The 22,673-nt window shown below is 38.7% G+C and overlaps 2 protein-coding genes across 4 annotated transcripts in view; both read left to right on the top strand.

Annotated features, from left to right (window-relative positions):
* The window catches only part of ralgps2 (Ral GEF with PH domain and SH3 binding motif 2), a 150,735-nt gene extending 145,438 nt beyond the window's left edge, over positions 1-5,297 (top strand). For all 3 annotated transcript variants that reach the window (XM_066676136.1, XM_066676135.1, XM_066676134.1), the window contains one exon: positions 200-5,297. In XM_066676136.1, the coding sequence (XP_066532233.1) occupies positions 200-229 (30 nt within the window). In that variant the 3' untranslated portion in view covers positions 230-5,297. The remainder of the gene's footprint in view (positions 1-199) is intronic.
* Positions 5,298-8,154: 2,857 nt separating this feature from the next.
* The window catches only part of fam20b (FAM20B glycosaminoglycan xylosylkinase), a 28,775-nt gene continuing 14,256 nt past the window's right edge, over positions 8,155-22,673 (top strand). The window contains exons 1-4 of the mRNA XM_066677679.1: positions 8,155-8,353; positions 16,537-17,040; positions 19,306-19,392; positions 20,411-20,520. Of these exons, the coding sequence (XP_066533776.1) occupies positions 16,664-17,040; positions 19,306-19,392; positions 20,411-20,520 (574 nt within the window). The 5' untranslated portion in view covers positions 8,155-8,353; positions 16,537-16,663. The remainder of the gene's footprint in view (positions 8,354-16,536; positions 17,041-19,305; positions 19,393-20,410; positions 20,521-22,673) is intronic.

Here is a 22,673-nt window from a genome sequence, read left to right as displayed (position 1 = left end):
TCTGATTATATTTAACTCCCAGTAAATAGTTTCAATCTCCTCACCAATTAGTTTCTAACACCTGCTGAGTCGGCCTTCAACAACAAATTCATAGTCCTACAGGAGCTTGGAAGCACAGTGATAGAAAGATATAAAAGCTTGAGTTTTATTTTCTGATCCTGTCTGATGTTTCAGTTATTTAAATGTCTGTTGCTTTCAGGTCCCAGCAAATCTAATGTCATTTGAGTGAAAGGGCAGATCAGACGGAGAGAGAGCTGTTATAAGGCAGGTGCTAACAGAGGGGCGAGGGGACTGGAGGAGTGGAAGAATAAATGGGAGAGAAGAGGAGTGGAGAGTGAACACTTTTAACGGTAGCTTTTCCACTGCCATCACCCAGCCTGAGTCACGCAGACAAGCCCTCCAAACCACCACTGCCTTACCGAGTGGAGCAAGAGTGTGTTTGTATGTATGTATGAAAGCATTTTGAATGCACCACTGGACCGGAGGACTTGAGCCCACTCTCCTCTGCACTCTTTCTTTCTCTCTCTCTGTGTCTCTCTCTGTCTCTTATATTCTTAATCCTCTCTCTCTCTCTCCCTACCAAAGTTCAAAGTGAAGAACTCTTCACCCCCTCCACCAGGACTGCACTCTTCCACCTCTGACTTCTCGACCCATCCTTCATTCCCGAAGCCTGCGCTCTGCTGAGATTTCTGGATCTCAATCCTGTATTCACTCATTCCCTATTTTTATATAAACACCCTTTTTTGTCCTCTTGAGTTCTGCTCTCTCTCTCCTTCTCGGATGAAGAGTGGCGGAAGAAGAAGGGGGTCCTCTCTAAGAGCCGAGCCCAGGCGGGGTTGACTGTACGGGGGCAAAAATCTGAACTGTTCACCCCACCCCCCCATTGAAACCCTGCACATAGCCAGAGGACCTTCAGGGACTTCTGTTAAAAAGACTTATTTATAAAAGGAGTTTTGTCACGTTTAGGCAAAGCCCTAGCACTCTTGCACCCTCACACACACACACACACACGCACACTCACATACACATTGCACAAGATGTTGATTGTCTTTTCACACACTTGAGTTGGGCTCAAGCAAGCATGACACAAGATTTTCCACATGCAGGTTTTAACTGCAGGGAGTGGGAAGTGTCTCACTTGTTAAAAACAATTGCAACAATCGCAACCAAACAAAAAAAGGGCTCTGATACTCAATGAATTCCAGATGAGAAGTATTTCCCAACACCCTTATTTGAATGTCTGCTTCAATTTGTTTCTATTATCTTATGGATTTGTGGAATTTACACATTCACACAAACACAGACCACACACACTCACACTCTCAACTTAAGTTTGAGGTAAGGATGGTGAATGTTTATTTCACCATGGCCAGAGGCACCTGACCCATCTGTGCATTCTGTGAGATGTGCAAGGGCTAAGATGAGATCAGTATGAGAAGTGCAAAAACGTACGAGTGAATGACTGATGAAGCAAGAGTTGTGTCTGGGTGTTAAAGTACAAGGCAATGTGTCTAAATGTATGGGGTGTTTATAGCAGGTGCTCTTAACGGTACAGTTGAGGCCCAACAGGTCTCTAAACAGGGTCCTATGTACAGTCAAGTCTCTCTCACTCTTTCTCTGTCTTTCCATAAATTACAGTTTGATTCTAACGTCTACTGGGACACACACAAACATTTTTATTTTCCATTGAAAGCTGTGAATGTTCCTTGGTTTTTTGCCTGCAACGTCATGCGGTTTATCTCTCGTTTCTTACACCAATAGTTTGTCATATCGGATAGGATTAACAATTCAGACTGTTACAGAGCGTGTGGGTGAGTAGCAAAGATCCACAGTCCAAACACAGTGCTATCCAGGAGCCATTTATTTTGTGTTCGTTTTTGTTTAATTTCCATCTTCTTTAGTTTACTCAGTGTTTATTTTATTTGCAGTATTACTCCGGTAGATTACATTGCACAAGTCTAGGTTGTTTTAATTGTCTGTTACATTTAATTTAGCCTTTCTGTTTTACATTTAGACATGTTTTTTAATGTATTTGTGTTTGATTTTATTTGGCTAATTTTTGTGTTTCAAAACACGAACATATGGGAGTTTACTAATACAGTGCACGGCCTCACATTTTGTTTGAATGGCTAGACTGTGAAGTGAAAGTGCTGGATGCTTCTTAAAGGATCACATCGGGACGGTTCAGACTACTGTGTAATATCTATAGAGTCCAGCTGATGAAAGTTTTGCTCTGATGTCGTCTAGATTTACATGAGTGTATCTTGTAGCTCGAGAGGTGTGATATAATCTTAGAACAAACAAAGAACTTTACCTTTCAGAGGAGGATAGTGGGACTTGAGAAAATAAAAGTGTCAGAAAGGGTTCTTTGCACCACAAGATGTAAGTTCTTTAGAGAACCTCTCGGCTGTTGGATCCTCAAAATTCAATTGGCTTAAAGGTGGTTCTTCTTATTGCATTTCTTGGAAAACATTTGGCATTTTCATTTTCAAAAGTGGCCCTAAATTGGCACATCACTTTTTTTTCCCCCGCCTTCCTGATGTTCTTCTCCAAACAGTTTACTCTGTTCTCCAGTCACTGACATTTTTCTTTTTCCGACAATGTTCTCCTCATGCTCTCCACCATTTTTCTTCTGCCAGTTAGTTTACATACTTGAGCAGAAGATTCAGCCAGTGATCAAGGTCTTGATTTATTACGATTCTCTCGTCCAGCACTCGGAGTGCAGGAAAACACTGAAGGTTCTGTTTTTTTGTACTGCACAGTATTAATAGCTCTATATTACTGTTCTTAAACAAGCTTATTGTTGTTGGAGTGTTAAACTGCAGTCGACTGTTCAATTTGTCATTTTTAAAGTGCGCGTTTTTCTCTTGACAGAAGATACATTTTCCTGACCTAGTGCTCGACTCTAATGCTATGGAGTAGAAACTTAAACTAACGTTAATATTGCATTAGGTGTTCCAGTTTTGGTCAGGGTTTTAATGGTGAGTTAGCAATGAACAATATTAATTTATGGTTAAATTAACTCCTGAACTCCCTGAATCCAGTTAGTCGATATTCAGTTATAAATGTTCAGTAATGGTTATGAAACCAAAATGTTTAGTACTGTACTTATGAGAGTGAGAAACAAAAGACTCAGGGTGTAAGCTATATTTCAAACAGTACTGTACAAATATAGATTACAACTTTCATTTCAAGTAATTCCAGTCAAAATGGCAATTCAGTACAAGACACAAGAACAAAGCAGGAAGATTTCACAGAAGTCTTGACAATAACAGTAATATTAGTGTCAGTGTTACTAGAGGCCATCCTTCACCTTTCCTACAGCTTCTTTTCAGGAAACTCGCTTTCAGTTTTTCACAGAAATCTGCCTGGGTTCCACGCCTCCAAATTTCAATATGAGAAGTCAGTTGCCTTTTTTGTTTCTCACCATCTAAAACATAATTCGTGAAGCTGAGGTCTGGACTGTGTGGTGGCCAGGCCACTGTTCTGAAAACTGCAGCAGCTTCTTTGTTTCAGTAATGCATTTACTCTATCTTTTAATTCATTTTTGTATTACAGTTTTGGAAACTCCTTAACCACCCCCCCGCCCCCCACATGCTTTACTTTGGCATTCCCCTTCCTCTTGCAAGTAATGCATCTTATCTGATCTCCTCAGAAATATCTCCTTAATCTGAAGAACTTGTACTTAATGGCCATTTAATCTCAATGACTGAGTACAGTATGTACAAGTGGCTGTTTTGAGTAAGGACTGCCTTCTTTCCATGGCAGAGACACCTTAGAGCATGTTTACACAAAAGGAAATGAATAAGCCAAGCTGAGCTTTTCACATGTATAGAAGCCATATTGGCTCGCATCAAGAATGTGCATGAGGTAGTTTTGAAGCTGTGTCCAGGTGAAGTGGAGCTGCCATTGTCTTTCACACAGGGAGCTTGCAAATGGTGCTATCTCCAGCTTGTGTCTAAATGGAGTTGGCAGCTTTGTCCCCAGCTTGCAGTACGTCATTGGGCTTCAGCACACGCGCGCGCGCACACACACACAGCCACAGGCAAGCAAGCAAGGTGACAGGTGAGAGTTTTACTCTTTCACACACTGACAGATTGCCCAAAGAGGGAGAAAAACGTAGTGAGAATGGAACCAGAGGCAGCACAGTGTTTCGAAAGAAGATTGTCAGCCACATCTATCTGATAGCAATGGCACTGTTGAAGAGCTTCTGACTTTGTCCACAAAGCCCTGAGATCACAGTGCACTTTACCTACTTTTATGGTGAAGCTGTTATAGACTATTTGTCATCGTTCCCTCCCCCGTTTCTTTCTTTGATTCTTTTTAAAAGGCTTTTTTTCATGAGATGTGGACTGTGCTTGTGCTTAATGGTTGACAGAGGAAGCCAAAGGGCAGAAATGAGCAACTACTGGAGACTCAGTCCATTGTGGAGAAAGCGGTGACTGGAGTAACTAAGCTGCCTCTCTTGTCTTTTTCCTTTTTTTTCCCCCTCCTCCTCACTCTTTGAGTATCTGCCAAGTACAGTTACATGGAATGCTTTTCAGATTACAGGTTATGTAAGAATTTAAAGCAGAAATCGGTCCAAGAACATTTGGTTAATGGACGTCATTGTATGTCCCACCATTGTACAAGTCTGGGAACATTACATTGGGGGACATTATCAGATTATTATTATTTTTTTAAATGTGTGATTTAGGTTGTATTTTTCTTTATGGACCTTTCTCCCTCGGCTCATTACATTCTTTAAGACATCCCCAGAATGTCACACATGCATTACAACTTGAACTAATACACTGTATATTAGGCACAAGTGAGAAATTATGTTTGGTTGGGGTTTTTTTCCCCATTCATCAGTAGCTTCTATTCCTTTGGCTCCACCAGCATCTGTGGGATGCAAAAGACACAGAGTGTAATGAAAGGATTTCAGTCTGTGAACAATATCAGTGATGTCATTCTGTGCCATCCCATTTTTACCTCCATACTTCATCTGTAGCCTAACCCCAAGGCCCAGGCACTATGACCTCTGACCACAGAGAGATGTGCTCTCAGCCTCCTGGCAGGGCAAATACAACAAATAAACACTTGTGTTCCTTTTTCTAAATCTTAATGCTTTGTTTGTTTCTTTTTGTCAAAAAAAGGCTCATATTATGACATCCAAAGTGTGTCTGAAAGAGTGTGAATCAGCTTTCTAATACACCGTGTTTTGTTTACGTGTGGGAGTGAATGCTTACACATGAGCTGGTGTTGTAACACTTGGGATTTTTAATCAAAAATAAAACTGACATGAATTATTAACCTTTCTGTAGTCCTTAAATAAAGGCAGTGTGTCTGAATGTGAACAAAGGCTACCTCATGTTCCTAAGGTTGAACTGTTGCTGGCTGCTGCAGTGTGTAGGTGGTGAAGAGCTATGTTGGTAATGGAATTCTATAACGGTACATTTGTGTGGTATATTTCAACTTCTACACAGTTTATAAGAATGTACACTATGTCCTTATGTTTGTAGACACCACTATTTCTGAACTCAAGGCTATTATTAGGGGGTTTATTCACTATTGGCTGCAGTAATAGCCTAATTTTCTGGCTTGACTTAGAACATTTCCGCAAGGAATTGATTGCATAGCTACAAGAGCATTGCTGTTGAGTACGGTCATCATGTTTGAAGATTAGATCTGGATCACACCACTACAACTCATCCCAAAGGGTGCTCCCTCTGTCCCAATAACAGATTCACTGCTCTTGAGACCAATACCAATCTAGCTGATGCTTGACACTCAGCATGAATAAATACGTTGTAGAGTATCACATTCCATTGGCGATGCTTTTCTATGGAGAATATACAAGATTATGTGAATATACACAATACAGAGATTAAACACAGTTTAATCACATGGAGGAGTCATCAAAATTCTGAATTCAAAATTCACAAGTGAAGAACTATTACTACACTTTAATCAAAGATTAAACAATAAAACAAGACTTAAGTCCTTTTGGGTATTTTTAATGCTTCGAATATCTGTTTCCGAGTTGTTTAAAGAAATAGTGGTTAGTCAACAATATTTATTTGAGACCTTGATTTTTATATAATTTTTAATAAAGCTTTTGGCCTAAACATATTTGTAAAAATGCATTCATGGAAGAGATACCTTTAGTGTACTGCAAAACAAAATATTCCCCAAAAATCATACACATAGACACAGTTATGATTTTAAAAAGAGACATCGCACCTCCTGGTTCCGATCATCACAACTGTAAAGATCTCAGTTTCTCTGCAATGCACCATTTTACTGCAGACCACTCAGACTTCCTGTACATCACAACTTATGGAAAATCTGTAGAATTCCCCTTTATTATGATATGTGACACCAGCTAACATATATCAAAGGTCACATTTGGTTTCAGGTTCATTTTTAAAGTATAAAGAACTAGCATATAACAGTAGAAGTGTGTACACAAGTGGTTATCATGATTTTAGGTATTTTTTTGCTTTTATATCTTTCTGGAACAACAGTCCAATAAATTCTTTAAAGGGCCTGTATTGTGGAAATGTTTTTTTTTTCATTATTTATGTTTTTATTTTACAAATATAATACAGATATAATTTATAGACTCTGTAAACTAATAACTAGTTTCAAAGCTATTATTTGATGGTCAGTGTGGTTAATTATTGGGTCATAGCAGGGTATCATTATTATGTTGATGCTACTTGACCAACTCAACCATCAATCTCAGGCAAAACCATACTCTTTGTTTTTGAAGTGGCCAGTTTGGAGTTTTTTTTCAGCAAACATTTTGAATCATACTCTTCGTTCCACAGCCATTACCAAAACTTATGCAAAAGAACCTGCTTTGAATTTACATTTTGTTTTCCATCACATATACATATACCCAGCCTGGCCACAATAAAAAGTCACACATTAATGTTCTACACTCTTTGTCCATTAAAATTAAATAAATAAAATAGTGTGTGATGCTGGTATTAGTTGATCAGACACAGTGCTACTGGAATTTTTAATCCCTTCATGGTCAAAATCATCCAGTGAACACTGATGGAAGATTAGAGGAAGACCAACATATTCTATGCAGCAAATAGTTTTCTACGGTCTCTGAATTCTAATGTAGAAGTGGACTAACAAAGTATGTGTATCAAATAGAATGGAGCAATGGCATAGCCAGAAATTAACATGTAGGTGGGCCTTGGCAAAAGTGGATTGGAACAATTATTAAAAACCTATGCAAACCTTGGGGGAAGTTCTGTAGAGTTTAATATCTCCAGCTGCAGTGCTGTGTCTGATCCACTAGTACTAGCGCAACACACTAACCCCTCTCACCATATCTGTGTCATTGCTGCACTAGGAATAATCCACCAAACAAAATCTGTGATGCTCCTGAGTGGTGAATGTGGGCAAAAGATGGACAACAGTCTGTAATTGTAGAAGTAAGTGTGTGTTGTATCTGCTTGTGCAGCCTATATTGAAATTTAGCTCCGCTAACTCATACTGAAGTTATAAACAGTGCTTCATTGAGAACAGGCCTATGTCTCTAGGTCTTCAATTTGTATGCGACAGTGCTGCTCAGCCAATCAGGACGGAGCTCGTGTTCCACTACCAGTTAAAGGCACAGTAACAATAATATTCATTCTACGGGACTGTTGGATAATAGTCATTTAAAAGTGTATAAGGAGTGTTTTTGTATGACTCCATATAAATATTATAAGCGGACTTCAGGGGGAAATACTGTAAAAATAAAGTATAGACCTTTTTCATTGGTAATTTTCTTCAGGGTTTTGGCCTTGAGGAGTATATTTCCTTCAAGCGCCATCATAATTAGCCTCGCATTGTTGTATAGTATCGCCCTCTGGTGTTTATAATGTTTAGAATGGACTGTCCACTGTTTGTGCAGTCTTGTAAACAAACTCTTTGTTTATTCTACGTTAGAAATAGACGATGGCTAGTTTCGTCTTCAATGTTTATATTTATTGATCTTATTTCGCTGTTATATCTGGGTGCGGATTTAAATCTGTGTTAAACAGTAAGATTACTCATAGTCAAATGTGTTTGAGACGAGCAGTGTTGTGTGTTTTGAGGAAATATATTTTATGATATTTGTTGTGAGTCTGCAGTAGAGCTGTGCTGTGCTGTTCCCTTTAAGAAGAGTAGCGAGCTGCCTGGCTCCGTGTTATTGGTGAGGAGCAGAGGAGTGTGTATACACACGCATACACACACAGACAGGAAGAGAGCGGAGCTGGAATGGACAGCGTTTATGGCAGAGACGCGATCACTGGGCTTTAACATATGTGTAACATCGCCGCACGGTTTGACGGAGAAGGCTGTATATTAACTGAGTGAGAGGCCGGTGAGTTTCTGTGCGTGGGCTGCAGAGATAACGTTTACTGACTTGTGCTGCATTTTATGTTTGGCTTAATCCGGCTGCACATTAACATTAGCCAGTTAGCCGGTCTGACTGCCTTCACATAGAGGGCTTCACCACGAAGCTGAAGTTGGCTCCCTGTTCCTCTGCTCTGCATTCAAATTTTCCGTTCCACCTTAAATCAACAGCGGTCAATACAGCGGCTGCACCATTTAAGGTGGACCGGACAATTGTAATGAGAAGCCGATGAACAGAGCTAATAACGTTAGTACTGTCCAAAGCTGACATGGCGATTTTGAGTTTGTTTTTTTTTAATTATTACTATTTCATTTTTTATGACTGTTCACTGTTTGTCGCAACATTAAGAAAATAATAATAGCAATGAAAAAACATACATGGTGTACAGACTTCTAACTTACTATGTGGATTAGCTAGCTCGCTAACTGGTTTAGCCAGCTCAGCTACATATTTTTCCTACTCCAACTCAGCCTCTAATTAGATTGTTGTTTAATGTTATAATGTTATAATATGCTGAATACTTTCAGCAACACGCCTTTTGCCTCAGCTGGATAATATGACCAGCCATGTATTAACAAAACTGCTGTCTATCTAATAGACACATAGATAAGTCTCCAGTTTACATAGGTTTATTAGATAATGCATTAATATATAGTGCTAAAAGATACCTGAAAAAAAAAAAATCCTCGGCCTGACTTGTTGTATTTAACTATTCTTTTGTGCAGCACATATCTAAGGCTCTTAGACCTATCTATATTTGCACATTCATTCACAGTCATATGTGTATAGGTGCTTTTATTGAACAGTGTGTAACCTACATGCTAAAAGAAGACAGCTAAACCATTGAGAGTGTCAGCACGATAACGTTATGTCATCTGTTTACACATGGTTGAGTCTACTTCAGTAACTGGTTATAAATGGTCTGTACATTTTCAGTCTTTTAAAGAACAGTTTTGCATAGTGAATTTGCATAGCACATTTCATTCAAGTGCTTATAACTATCTTATATGCCTAAAAATGAGTATTGCCTAGTGAGGCTGAAGATGTATTTTCCCACACTGAAAATAAGAAATAAACTTTATTAAATACAGTCCTGTTTAATCACCGGTTTGAGCAAAATCATTCTGACACATGAGCAGTGTTAAAATCATCAAGTCTATAATTTGCTGGGGTACAGTAATAAATCATTTTAGACAAGATGTCTGATGTCTGCACATCAGGTGTCAAAATTGTTATTCCCCAAGCAAATAGAAGCCGCAGTGTGTACTCAAGTTCTACAAAATGTTAATATCTTATAAATATATTGTGCTTCAAAAATATATTAATAAATAAATAAATAGATCAGAAGTGCCCAAAGTAAATGGGAAACAAGACATGGTCTTGAGGCCTGATTAAGTAATATTTTTAAAAGGTAACTGGAGAATACCAAATTATGTCACTGACTAGGCTCTGAATCTGTGACATGAAACACAGCCTCAGGGCCTGAGATCTTACACCTAAGCTATAGTAATATAAGCAGTTTATTCAGTGATGACGCTGGTGGTTTCTGGCCTTTGCTCTGGCATGGTATGAATGAAGAGTTGTATATTGAGGAAGTTCAGTGCTGCCTACGTGGCTGTTTATTCAACCTGCTGTAAGGTTATTAAAGTAAGCCCTGCCCTTTACATACTCCACAGAATATGCTATATTGTATAAGGTGTTCTAAAAAGAGCATCTGACTTTGAGTAGGAATTCCATAGGTTTTTCTAAATGCATGACTCAGTTATTAAGATGTAAACAGAGTAATTCAGCGATTTGATGTGAAGCCTTAGCTTATGTTTACAGTGGTAGTAATGGGATTCAGACACAAAAAGCATTTGTAGCTCAGAATGCTACCTCATATAAAGTAGTTACATGAAATGGCACCATTGCGTAACATAACACTGTCATTTTAATCATGGCAACATAGCACTCATAAACAGACAGTGAGAATTGGATGTCAGCTAGAAGCCCACTGTGGGCTACTTCATGTAATAAAAAAAATTCCTTATTTTGTACAGATCCCTGCACACAGAACACCTTTCCTTCTGAGAGTGCATTCATTGGCTCCCCTTAGGAGGAGTCCCTACCATGTGCTTATGCTCACTGGACATTTTGTGACCACTTTTAAAATCACTGTCCTGGTTTTATTTAGGTGGTGTGTATATATATATATATATATATATATATATATATATATATATATATATATATATATATATTAGTGCAATGTTAGTGTTTGACGTTTGAGTGTGTTGGGTATATTTGGGTGAACACACACACACCACTGTAACTTCCTAGTTGCCAATTGTTAAACTATCATGCTATCAGTGTTCCTGTGGTTAGAGACAGTCATTGATTATGATGGTTAGAAGGCATGCAGCATGGGAAAAGATGTGCAAGATATCAAGATAGTGTCAAATTAGGTGCCCACAAGTGGTAATCTAATTAGTATGCACTGTGATATTGAAATTATATTGGCATCAGCAGATATTTGCCTTTAAAAATAGAAAAATACAGCATCAAATACCTGTTTAGATTTGACAGATAATTCAAATTAATATTTTATTATTATTATTGTTGTTATTATTATTGTTATTATTATTAGTATTATTAATTTTTTTTTTGTTCTGTGCGGAAGTTAAGTGAGAGCGTCAGGCAGTCTGAAAGTGTGTGTGTGTGTGAAATAGTGAGTGCTGTGAGTTGGTACTGTGACAGTAACACTGTTGCAGTGGAAGTGTTTCCCTGGAGCACAGCGTTTCTGAAATATTGCACATCTTGTTCGTGTTGTGGTCATGTGACTCAGTGGGTCACCGTAGTTTGGCATCATGTCTCCACTTCCTGTATTTGTCATTTGGCAAGGCCCCTAAAGTAGATGAGATTTGCCCAAAATTACTGAAGGCCCTCAGTATTGTTGGGTTATCTGGATTCGATATTGTTGGGGGCCTGAACAGTGCTTTTGGCAAACTAGTGTGAGAAGAGAAGGACGTGTGTGTGTGTGTGTGTAAATTTTCATGGCATCACACATTTCAGGGAGTCTCCTCCCTGAGAAAGTCTATTCCAAGGTTCTGGAAAGTGGAATTTGTCCAATATTCAACCCTAGGGTTCAGAAGGGACAATGCCGATATTACCCTGGCTTTAGAAAGGTGGATCAACCCTTCTGTTAGATAATTGAGGTGTATGGGAATTTGCTACTCCATTCTGTATTTGTTTTGTTTGTTTGTAGAAGGTATATAGTTGTGTTCCCTGAGACATACTTTGAGAGATGCTCTGGGAGTATGATGTGCCTAGGCGAGCTGTTCGGTCCTTATACTCTTAGAGTGTGAATTGTCTTCCTATTCTCAGCAGTAATCAGACTTGTTTACTGTGGGCATTAGACTCTGCCAATGTTGTGCCTTAACCCCACATCTGTTCCTGAAATTTATGGGCAAAGTAGCAAGGTGTGTTCTGGGACAGGAGTGCGTCTGTCAAAGGGTTTTTGAGGTGTCATCTCTGCTATTTGCAGATCATATGCTTGTGGCTTCTTTGTATGACTTCCAGCATGCGCTTAAGTTGTCTGCAGCCAAGATGTTTTCTGTTTTTTAAATCATATCATTATCAGAATTATATCCTATTGACCAAATTAAAGAAATATATTGTGGTGTAAGTGTTGGCCATATCGTATTTGCAGTTGTGTGGTCACTGTACCAAACTGTAGTGGTAAAGAGGTGCTGAGCCATAAAGCAAAGTCTTCAACTTACTGGTCAAGCTACATCCCCACCCTCACATGAGCTGTGGGTAATAAACAAAAGTACAAGATTGTGGTTGCAAGCGGCCAGAATGAGTTTCCTCTGGTGTGTTGCTGGGCGTACTCTCTGTGTTTGGGTAAGGAACTCCATGATCTTGTGAAGAACTAGGCGTAGAACCAGTTATTTTGGTTTAGGCATCTGATAAGTATGGCCCTTGGATGCTACACACTGGAAGTATCCCAGGGTAGACCCAGGACCTGATGGATAGATTATCTATCCTGGCTGGTGTGGGAATACCTGGGAATACCCCAGAGGAGCTGGTGGAAGTTGCAGGACACAGGGATGCCTGGGCCTCTTTGCTCACCCTGTTGCCACCATGACCCTGAAATGGATTAAGGTGAAAAATCATGGTGATGATTGTGATACTTCTGTAAAGGGAGTGCGGTCTGCTTCAGCTTGAGCTGGGTGAAATGTGATCCATGGTCCAGTAACCTTAGCTGGTCAAAACTACATGAATACATGATGTAGATAACTGCTAAACAAAAGCTGAATTGCTAAAGCTATATTTGCTGTGCCTGTAGGTGTTTCCTTTTCATTGACACCAACAAAGCATTATTGTGCTAAAGGCTCATATCTGGGAGTGGTGACCTGCAGTTAAGGTGTGTTTTTGATAGGGTTTTTATTGAACACAAAAGCACGGTTTTATTGACAACTGAATTGTCAATATTTAGATTCGTGACCAATCCTAATGATTAAATGAAAAAAAAAATGCATTGAGAAAGGTTAATTGTTTCAGCACTAAATTGTCTCTCACTTTGTTCACAGCACATCAATCTTAATTGTATTGCTACTTTTTACAATATAACATGTTGTAGGAGGCTCTGCCATTTTTCAAACAAAGCTGACTTGCTGTGATATTGATCCACCAGTAGCATTCAGTGTGGAATGCAAGCCTAAATGAGAAAGTCGTCCAAATGTAGCAAAAATGGTTTAACAACTTCCAGCAGCTCAATTTGTTTTTTTTTTTGTTTTTTTTTGTATATGGGGCATTTAGGTGGGTTTTTAATTAATAAATAAATATATATATTTTAATAACCTCTTTTTTTATTGTGTCTGTCATGCTGATAACTGTCCTTTTCCCAAACTATACATTCAAACTTTTAATATTAATGCAGTTATTATTGTTATTCCTGGTATTAGATAAAGTCTAAAAGAAAAGATGAATCTCTCTTTCACTCTAAACATTCAAAACCTCTGGTAACTGGCCTAAAATCAAGGACATAAGCCATTAAAAAATATCATTAGATCTTTAAGGAAATGAAATCTTTAAAATGCTTGACTTTATGTTGTAACATAGTTGAGAAACACATAGCCTACTCATAAACTAGTTTATGTTCAGACGCCTGAATATATTCATAAGTGGTCATTGTATGGGCCACCTAATGTAGTGCTCACATGGTGTGTGTTTAAAACTTGAGTTTTTAAAAGCTCACAATGTAAAACCTTTTAAATGAATGGCCACCAGCTGGTCTGCATGTTCATGACTGCTTTACCCAACATTAACATTTGAAGAAATTACCAGAATATACTGAAAGTCCTTTAATAAGCATTTCTGATACGAACAACCTAAGCTGCAGCTATAATTGGCTCAGTGTAATTCAAAAGGCATTGGGAAACTCTTGCTGGCCACCATGTCCTTTTCTACACTATGCCCCAATTCCTCTCATACTTTCTCTCAGAGAATAGAAATACTCTCAAACTATAGTTTGCACACACATTTGAAGTAGCGACGCATGTTTGACAGCACCAGGTTTAGACTGTTCATACCCATGGATCTCTTTTATCCTATCATATGAGTATTGACTGCAAACTATGTCAAGGTGTCTGTGTGTGAATTGGTCTCCGTGCAGCAAAGCTACTAGGAACAAATTTAGGTGAATCAGTTTTTCTGAGAGCGGACTGATGATACCACAAACAGTTGAGGGGAAAGCACACATTTGGCTCTGTTACCCATTCAAAGAATGAAGTGTTTCTACTTAAAGAATATAGTTTTGAGGTCTTCTCACAAATGTTTCATATTCAGCCACTATCAGCTATCAAATGGGTTATTAAATTGGAGTGTACCGACCAAGTTCATCATGCCACTGTGGCGAGTCTTCACTTATGTGTTCTCTAAAAACACACACACATTTTTAAACCTCTGATATAGCGCAGCATATTCTGACAGTAAGCGTAGCCAAATCTGACTGTTCTTTTAATGTCTTAATGGACATGTTAGGGATTTAAGAACTGCATCTTATGCTAGAAAATGACTTTATCCAACAATAAATGAAAATATGGTGAAATATAATGTGTTATTATTTATGTAATAAATATTTTATTGGACTAACAACAAAGTAACATCATGAAAAATTCAGATTATGATCAAATTGAATCACTTATGCCCTTCTGTGAACTAAGGTTTATGAAGAACACAATCGAAAGAATGATACAATAGCGGGACTTAACACAATTGGTGTGTGGCATGTTTGGTTTAATTTTAACAATCAATTCCCACAGTCAGGTAGTTAGTCAGAAAGATGTGTAGACAAAACTGCATTTCTTAAAACCTGACCAAGTGGAAGGAAGGGGGTGCTTCTACACACAACCTTTCTCTGGTACTCGGGGGAGATGGCTTTGTTCTCTTTACGCTAGGTTAGTTACCTTTGTGCATTTGGCTTGTATACAAGCTGTTTCCAAATGCCAAGAATTACAGCTTTTTAAAGGTCACAAGATAGTGTTCTTGTTGATACGGGGTCATCAAAAGTCTTTTTTTAAGCCTTTAGTTTTCTGTTTCAGTTTCAGTTTCTGAAATAATTGTGCCATGTTCCATTATTAGGAATTAGTTGATACTATCATGATTTTGGCACTGTAACACTTACAGCTCGACACATTTAAGAATTTTGTGTTTTCATGTCTACTTCAATTTTTCAAGCCCTGACTCTTTGGTACCTTTTGAAACTTTTATATTGCTTTAGCGTTGAATTTTCATGTGAAAGTGCTGAATGTCAGAGCTCTTTTAGAACTGACACATACTATTTGGCATTCAACACAAAGTGACTTGACTGTGCCTTTGTAAATGTGTTTTAGTCATTTCAAAGGTAAATTTCCCTTTTTATGTGGAGTTTTCTTTATTTTACAAAGAATTCTATTTATGTACTTGTGTGTAAGGTACTGTTGCATGCTCTTTCTACAAAAGGTGTGTCAGCACTGCAATTAACTCACTGTAATTTTTAACTTTTTTATAATAATGGGATTCTACATGGTGAATTAAAATAATCAATCTATATGGCTTTTGTAATAAAGAGTGAAAGAAATACTGAACAAGACTGAGGCATCAATCTGTCCATTTTCCACCCTTCAGCAACATCAACAAAATACACAGAAGACACTAGAACAGATATTTGCCTATTGTTCACAGGTATTTATCTACCAACTTTTACAAACAAGGCTCTAACTCAGTATAGTTCATGATTTCAGCTAGGGCTGGAAGATGATTCACTTATAAATGAGTCTGTTTGAAGGAGGTCATAAGGAAATGGTAAGAATTGATTGATTGGCCTGCATCTACAAACAGTATGGCTTTAGCACAATTTAAGTGGGTGATGAATGATTACAGATCTTGTTACTTGCGTGTAGTTACTGTAAGTATTTAACCAGTTCTAAGCAACCAAACACCTGTGTGTGGTGTTATCAGAACCATGACTAACCATGACTGTTCAGTGTTCAAACAAGAAAAAGTACATATGCCAGTAAAAACAAAACAAAATAAACATACAAACTTACATTTAAAATGAGATTACATTACTTTGTTTAAATAATTAAAGGCTATGCACCACTTAATGGACCTCCACAAATATTTCACATTATTTTAGTTACTGACATATAAGTATGAATTAAAATGAACATATGAATTAAAACCAACGGTCTTTTAAACCATATTTCTTCAATTATTAAGAAATAACATGTTTTTTGACTATCAATAAACACAAGTTGGGACCTCAAATTCCACTATATTTATTTATTTGAGGACTTTCTTTTTACATTTTTATATATTTATTTATACTATGCAACTGTTGATGAAATGTTTAGAAAGATATACAGAGACAGAAAACTTGTGAGAAGTGCAGTAGATCCCTGGACTGGTGTTTTATTATATTAAAGCCTTTCCAGTGATTATAAAATCTATAGTTAGAAATTGAACAATAGTCAAGCCATTTGGGATCACTTTTGAGGGTTTGATCTACAGTGTAGAAGGTTTTTCACTAATCTCGTGTTTTAATGTTCAAATGAAACTCTCTGTATATGTGGCACCTCTCTGTCTGAATTCACTCCTTCCTTTCTTCCTTTTCTCACCCTCCTTAGTCCTCCTTTCCCTGTGACCGGTCCCTTGGCTGCTCCCTTGCTGCTGCTGGGCAGGCTGTGAGCGGCCTCATGGCCTGGGCGTGACCCAGTGTGACCTCCCCCTCCCCCTCCCCTCCCCTCCCCCACCATGAAGCTGAAGCAGCGTGTGGTGGTGCTCTGCGGCATCCTGCTGCTGCTGGGACTGGCCAAGGTCTTCCTGTTGGATGGAGGCGAGGGTTCAGCCGCCAGCCGCCGTGACCTCCGCGCCTTCCGCAAAATGGAGGCCAGTCTTCTGCTGGCAAAAGGAGCACGTCTCACACACACCCTGCAGTCCCCGTGGGAGGTGGCCGCGCAGTGGGTGGGGCCACGTGAGGTTTACCCAGATGACACTCCGGAGCTAGCTGCTGTCCTGAATGCCCTGGTTAGTGCCCGCGTGGAAAGAGCTGACGTTGGATACAAGGGAACCCAGCTCAAAGCCCTGCTTGTGCTGGAGGGCGGACAGAAGGTGGTGTTTAAGCCCAAGAGGTGAGATGAGTGAAGATAGCAGTTTTTAGTGTGACACTGGTAAAGGACACTCTTTAGTGTGCAACAGACAAAAGACAATAAATAGACAATACAATGCAATATGTTAGCGACAGTAACACAGAGAAATAGTAATTACAATAGATGTAGGTGCAAGTGGTGTTTAAATGTCTGTGCATATGTGCATAATATTGCAGTATGAGGTAGAATTCTGTAGACTTGAGTGTTGGAATGAAGTCCAGTAATAGTAATAAGAATAATTCAGAAAGCTCAGAGAAAATGTAAAGTGCAGTGTGCGTGGTTCATGAAGTGTTCCTGATCAGTGGTTAGGCCTTAACCTACATTGCAGATCATTCTGAATGGAGATTCATCGCTGGAAACAAGTTGTAGTATAAGATAATGTACCTCTTAATTTAAACCATGCTGAATTGCAGTTGCTCAGATGTTTTGTTATTGTTATTCTAAGGAAAGCACCACAAGTGACGTGGGCTCATCTCTAAACCTTGACACATATTAAGAATGCAGAGATTTATAAATACAAATTGTTATGCAAATTGTTAACAACCTCTTCTAGTTTCAAAACCCCACACTTTCCACCCCAGTGGAAATACAGTGCAGTATGTTTGAAGAGATTGAGCAGTTAAGGTTACACAGCAGAAACATAGGGTAAGCTATGAGAGTAATTTAATCAGAAAATATACCAGCATTAATTACAAATCCTCACCCTACACATTTTCTATTAAAAATGAACAACATAGTGGCACGACAGGTAGTGTTGCTCTCACACAGCACCAGGGTTCTGAGGTTGTTGGTTTAGTACCCACCCCAGGTCACTGTCTGTGAATAGTTTGGTTTGTTCTTCACGTGTCTGTGTGGGTTCAGTCTGGGTGCTCCGGCTTCCTCCCACAGTCCAAAAACAAACCACATGTTAGTAGGTGGATTGGCTGTTCAAAAGAGGCCATAGCTCTGTGTGTATGAGAATGTAGGGTATTCTTTGTGACTCTTGGTCGACAGCGTGAGAACAACCTGTCCACCTTCATTTATTCACGGGGGAATGTGAAATTTCCAATTACAGGCAGTAATTCACTGTTTGCAAATACACAAACTTGTTGCCTATGAATTAATACAAATATTGGGATATTAAAATTGAAAACATGAATACAACGCTTTAGTACATGAATACACTCTTAGTGCTTGTGTGTGATATATATATTCTGAGTTTATTTGGGGAGGTAGGCATTCCTTTGTTTGAAAATGGTCAATCAGCCACAATAACATGTAAAATATTGATTTTCATTTAAGCCAATAATCTGTGCATCCCTTATGTACTTGACACTAGTTCTAAAAATAATCACAACCAGGTTGAAAGAAAGAAGCAGTAGAGATGCATTTTTAGATATATGCACTAAGGTTAACATCGTGCTCCTGTAAAATTTGAATCTCCATATCTGTATTCAGTACATTAAATTATCTGGCACTACAGTAACCACTCTAGGATGAGTAACAGACCATTAAAGCATGTATAATAGACACAGTTATCTATATTCTGCGCATATGTCTTCATTCTGCTCTTCAGATACCTGAATCATTTGAAAAGGTTTTCATTAAATGATCTGTAGTGCTATTGTACTGAATTCATGCAGACTGACAAATGAGTGCAAACTGAGTAGGAGTTGTGTATACTTCCTGAGATGTTCCTCATTGGAAACATTGACTGTAAGTCAGAATAAGGCTTGCAGATGCTTTGTGCTATAGCTTTGATCCTAATGGCGTTTTTTACCACAGCAGTGACAAGTCTACAGCATGCATTTATAACAGCGCAGGCTGTGCATGTGAGATCTAAACTCTGCAGGCTCCAGCACCTTCCTGCCTGCTTTTAGTATTACTGTATGCTCTGCTATTCTTTGGAAACAGTGTGACGGTATACACTGCCCCACTCTACTACCTACACTGTAAAATGTACCTAACAAACTGTCAACCGTGTGAAGAATACAGTGATGCTGAATTGAACAGAATGATAATTAAGGGCTCCTGGAGCTTTCCTGCAGTCAGTTCAACGTTTGAGAGGATGGTATTACTTTTAGCTCCATTCTGCAGTGACCTTTAACGGTGTGAACTGCATTTTTCACAGCACCAAATATTAGGCTTAAATAGGGCTTAAACCCAAGCATTTGTGTTTATTTATATTGTTGTTGTTGGATTAGTATGGTTGCTTCAGCAGTGATCATATTAATCCAAACTAGCTAAATTATTTCTTTCTTTCTACAGGTACAGCAGGGATTATGTTGTAGAGGGAGAGCCATATGCAGGGTATGACAGGCATAATGCTGAGATTGCTGCATTTCACTTGGACAGGTAAATGGAACACGGGCAGAAACCGACACCCGAATAACCAGCACAGTGTATGCAGATATAGGATTAAAATTAGAAATCATTGGGACAGAAAGATAAAAAAAAATGGCATTTACTTTTATTTAATTGCAGACAGTATGAATCAGTGTAAATGTGTACTGTGGTCAGACTAATTAGTATTCAAGCTTAGTAGTCAGATATGAACGCTATTTGCTCTGGACCAAAGGATAAAAAAGGACCATCCAGACTGTTATCAGCAAACAAGTCCAAAAGCCTGGGTCTGTCGGATATGAGGTTGTTTCAGTGCCCTTGTCAAAGGCAATTTACACTCCTTTGATGATGGCAATAATGCAGGAAAGAACACTGAGATCTTGAGAGCAACATGTGCTGCCTTCAAGATGACACGTTTTTCAGGGACTTTAATGTATTTCTCAGCAAGACAATGCAAAACCACATGCTGTACTCAATTACAAATGAAGGGCGGCAGAAGAAGGTACAGGTACTGGACTGGCCTGTCTGCAGTCCTGAGCAGTCCCTGGTAGAGAATGTGTGGAACATCTTTAAATGAAAATGTGATAATGACAACACCGTACTGTTGCACACCTTAAGACATGCTTGGAATAATGGGACAACAATTCATTACTTGGTATCCTCTGTGCTTAAACATCTTTAAAGTGTAAGAAGGAGTAACAAAAAATAATTGGGTTCATACAGTCATACAGCAAAGAGATATATACATCAAATTAAATTATAATACGAAAAAAAAACTCTTATTTTATAATTTTATTAGTATAATTATTTTATTTTTGTATTACCCATACTGTCCCAATGTTTCCTGATGAGATGGGATTATATAGGGAAATTTATACAGGGAAACACTTCCCTGTAACCATACACATGCAGGAACTTGTGGAGTTGGACAACTGATCTGGACTGATAATGTGTCCATTGTTTGCTCAGAGACTATTTGACTAGATGTGTTTGCTTCACACAGAAAGTATGTCCTGTTTCTCTGCTGCAGGATTTTGGGGTTTAGGAGAGCGCCTCTAGTGGTGGGACGCTTTGTGAACCTGCGCACAGAGATAAAGCCTGTGGCTACAGACCAATTACTGAGCACGTTCCTCATGCACGGTTAGTCCCTTTCACTCTTTCTGTTTTTCCTTTATTTTTCCAGTTACTTTTCCCTTCTTATTTAGAAATATATGTGCCCATAACATTTATACAGACTCTTATTGCTTGTTTAATGCAATCACAAAGTAGATCTTTTTTTCTTTTTAGATATTTGAATCCTTATATGACAGTGGCCTGTATGGCACGTACAGCTAAATAGCACTGATTTTATTTGAAAAGAGAAGTAGGAATTTTAGCAGCAGGTTTTTGAAATTGACACAGGTGCTTTTTTTATTATTATTAAACATGTAGCATAGTTCCCTTTTTAGTTCTATTTTTGGAGTTTACTGGACACAAACCAATTCAGAAATTTTTCTGAATTTGGCCACTGAGGGTTAGAAATGCCCACATTATTTGCTGGGACTTCTGCAGCTTGTTTGGCACGACTGTGACCCACTTTCTGTTGCATTATTCCAAAAAAGGGGATAGACCTGGGTTTCTGGTTATTTGTGAATGCATGCGAGCATGGCGCTCAGATGTTTGCAAAGGTGTTTGTCGGCATATTTAAACATTTGCCCACGCCCACCAGAATGCACAGAATACAGAGAATCTTGCACTGTTTCTGTTTCATCCCTATTTCTCCAAGAATGCACACATGCTTAATTGTTTTTAACATTTTAAAGATGGGATTTATAAATGACACAATGTCACTTCTAGGAACTTCCGTTCCTGAAAATGGTTTATTTTATGTTGCACTAGTGCTGGATATTGTCAGGTGTTTAGTTCTCATCCCATCCCCAGAACTAATGAATAGCCAATTAGAATTTGTTTGACCCAGAGATCTGCACACTTGTGCATGTAGCTAAGATTGTGGACATGTGAACTTTGTGGGCTCTGACTGCATCTGCCTGATTCAGTGAGCTACACTTTCCTATTAACCTATTCTCTGCATCTGGAAGCAGATTAATTTGCATGCATTCTCAAAGTATAACTTGACCTAATTATGACTTATGCAGCAGTGATTTAACTTTGGACCAGAAGTTTCTTACTTGTATGACTTTTATTTCTTTAGCCTGGAGTGGAATATACATTATATATTTATTATATTGAAGTTCAAAAATCCCATAAAAAGCAGTTGTTCTGTAAAAAGAAACAAATAGTGTGTAAATATGCAAAATATTTCTGTAATTTATATAGCTGAAAATCTTGATAGTTTAGTGTTTCAGAAATTAATTTGATGCTAGGCACCTAAGAAATGCTTGAGTAAAGCATCTACACAAATATGAGCAAACGTAGTGTAAACACAAGCTCTCATGCATGCATTAAGGTGACACTGCTTTGTTACTGGGCGGCATGGTGGTGCAGCAGGTAGTGTCGCAGTCATACAGCTCCAGGGACCTGGAGGTTGTGGGTTCAAGTCCCGCTCCGGGTGACTGTGAGTTCTTTAATGGTTTCAACCCATGTCCGCATGGGTTTACTCCCATGGTCCAAAAACACACGTTGGTAGGTGGATTGGCGACTCAAAAGTGTCCACAGGTGTGAGTGTGTGTGTGTTTGGGTGTGTCTGTGTTGTCCTGTGAAGGACTGGCGCCCTCTCCCGTGTGTGTTCCTGCCTTGCACCCAATGATTCCGAGTTGGCTCCGGGCCCACCACGACCCTGGACTGGATAAGCGGTTACAGACAATGACTGAATGCTTTGTTATTCCTTATGTACATGTTTCAGGCTATTTTGTTTACTTTATTACATGAATATTACTTTAATATGTTAGAACAGTTTAAATGGATTGAACTGCCTTTGAAAGTAATTTCAATACTTGTATTTTGCAAAAATGCCACAGCCCAAATTTGTTGCAGGCGTCCACAGACATGATATTTTTCACACTATCTGTCTTGTCTTGTCCTTCTTTCTCAGTCCTCTAATATTATGCTGATGTTCTTGCAGTTTTCCTTAAAAAGCTGGCAGAGAAGAATGTGAACTATTCCTTTGTTCTTCTTATACAATCTGTGCTAATAGGGATATAGGGATATATTTATCAGTTGTTCATCCACATAAATGCATTCATGCCTTACTGTATATTCACACCAGCAGTGACATTTTGTCTCTCATCACTCAAAATGCTGATCACTTATCACCCGGGGGGTGTTGGTAATGACAAACGTGAACTTAAGCTGAA

The sequence above is a fragment of the Hoplias malabaricus genome, chromosome 7, assembly GCF_029633855.1.
Source record: "Hoplias malabaricus isolate fHopMal1 chromosome 7, fHopMal1.hap1, whole genome shotgun sequence".
Classification (NCBI taxonomy): Eukaryota; Metazoa; Chordata; class Actinopteri; order Characiformes; family Erythrinidae; genus Hoplias; species Hoplias malabaricus.
This window is presented reverse-complemented; position numbering and strand designations above follow the sequence as displayed.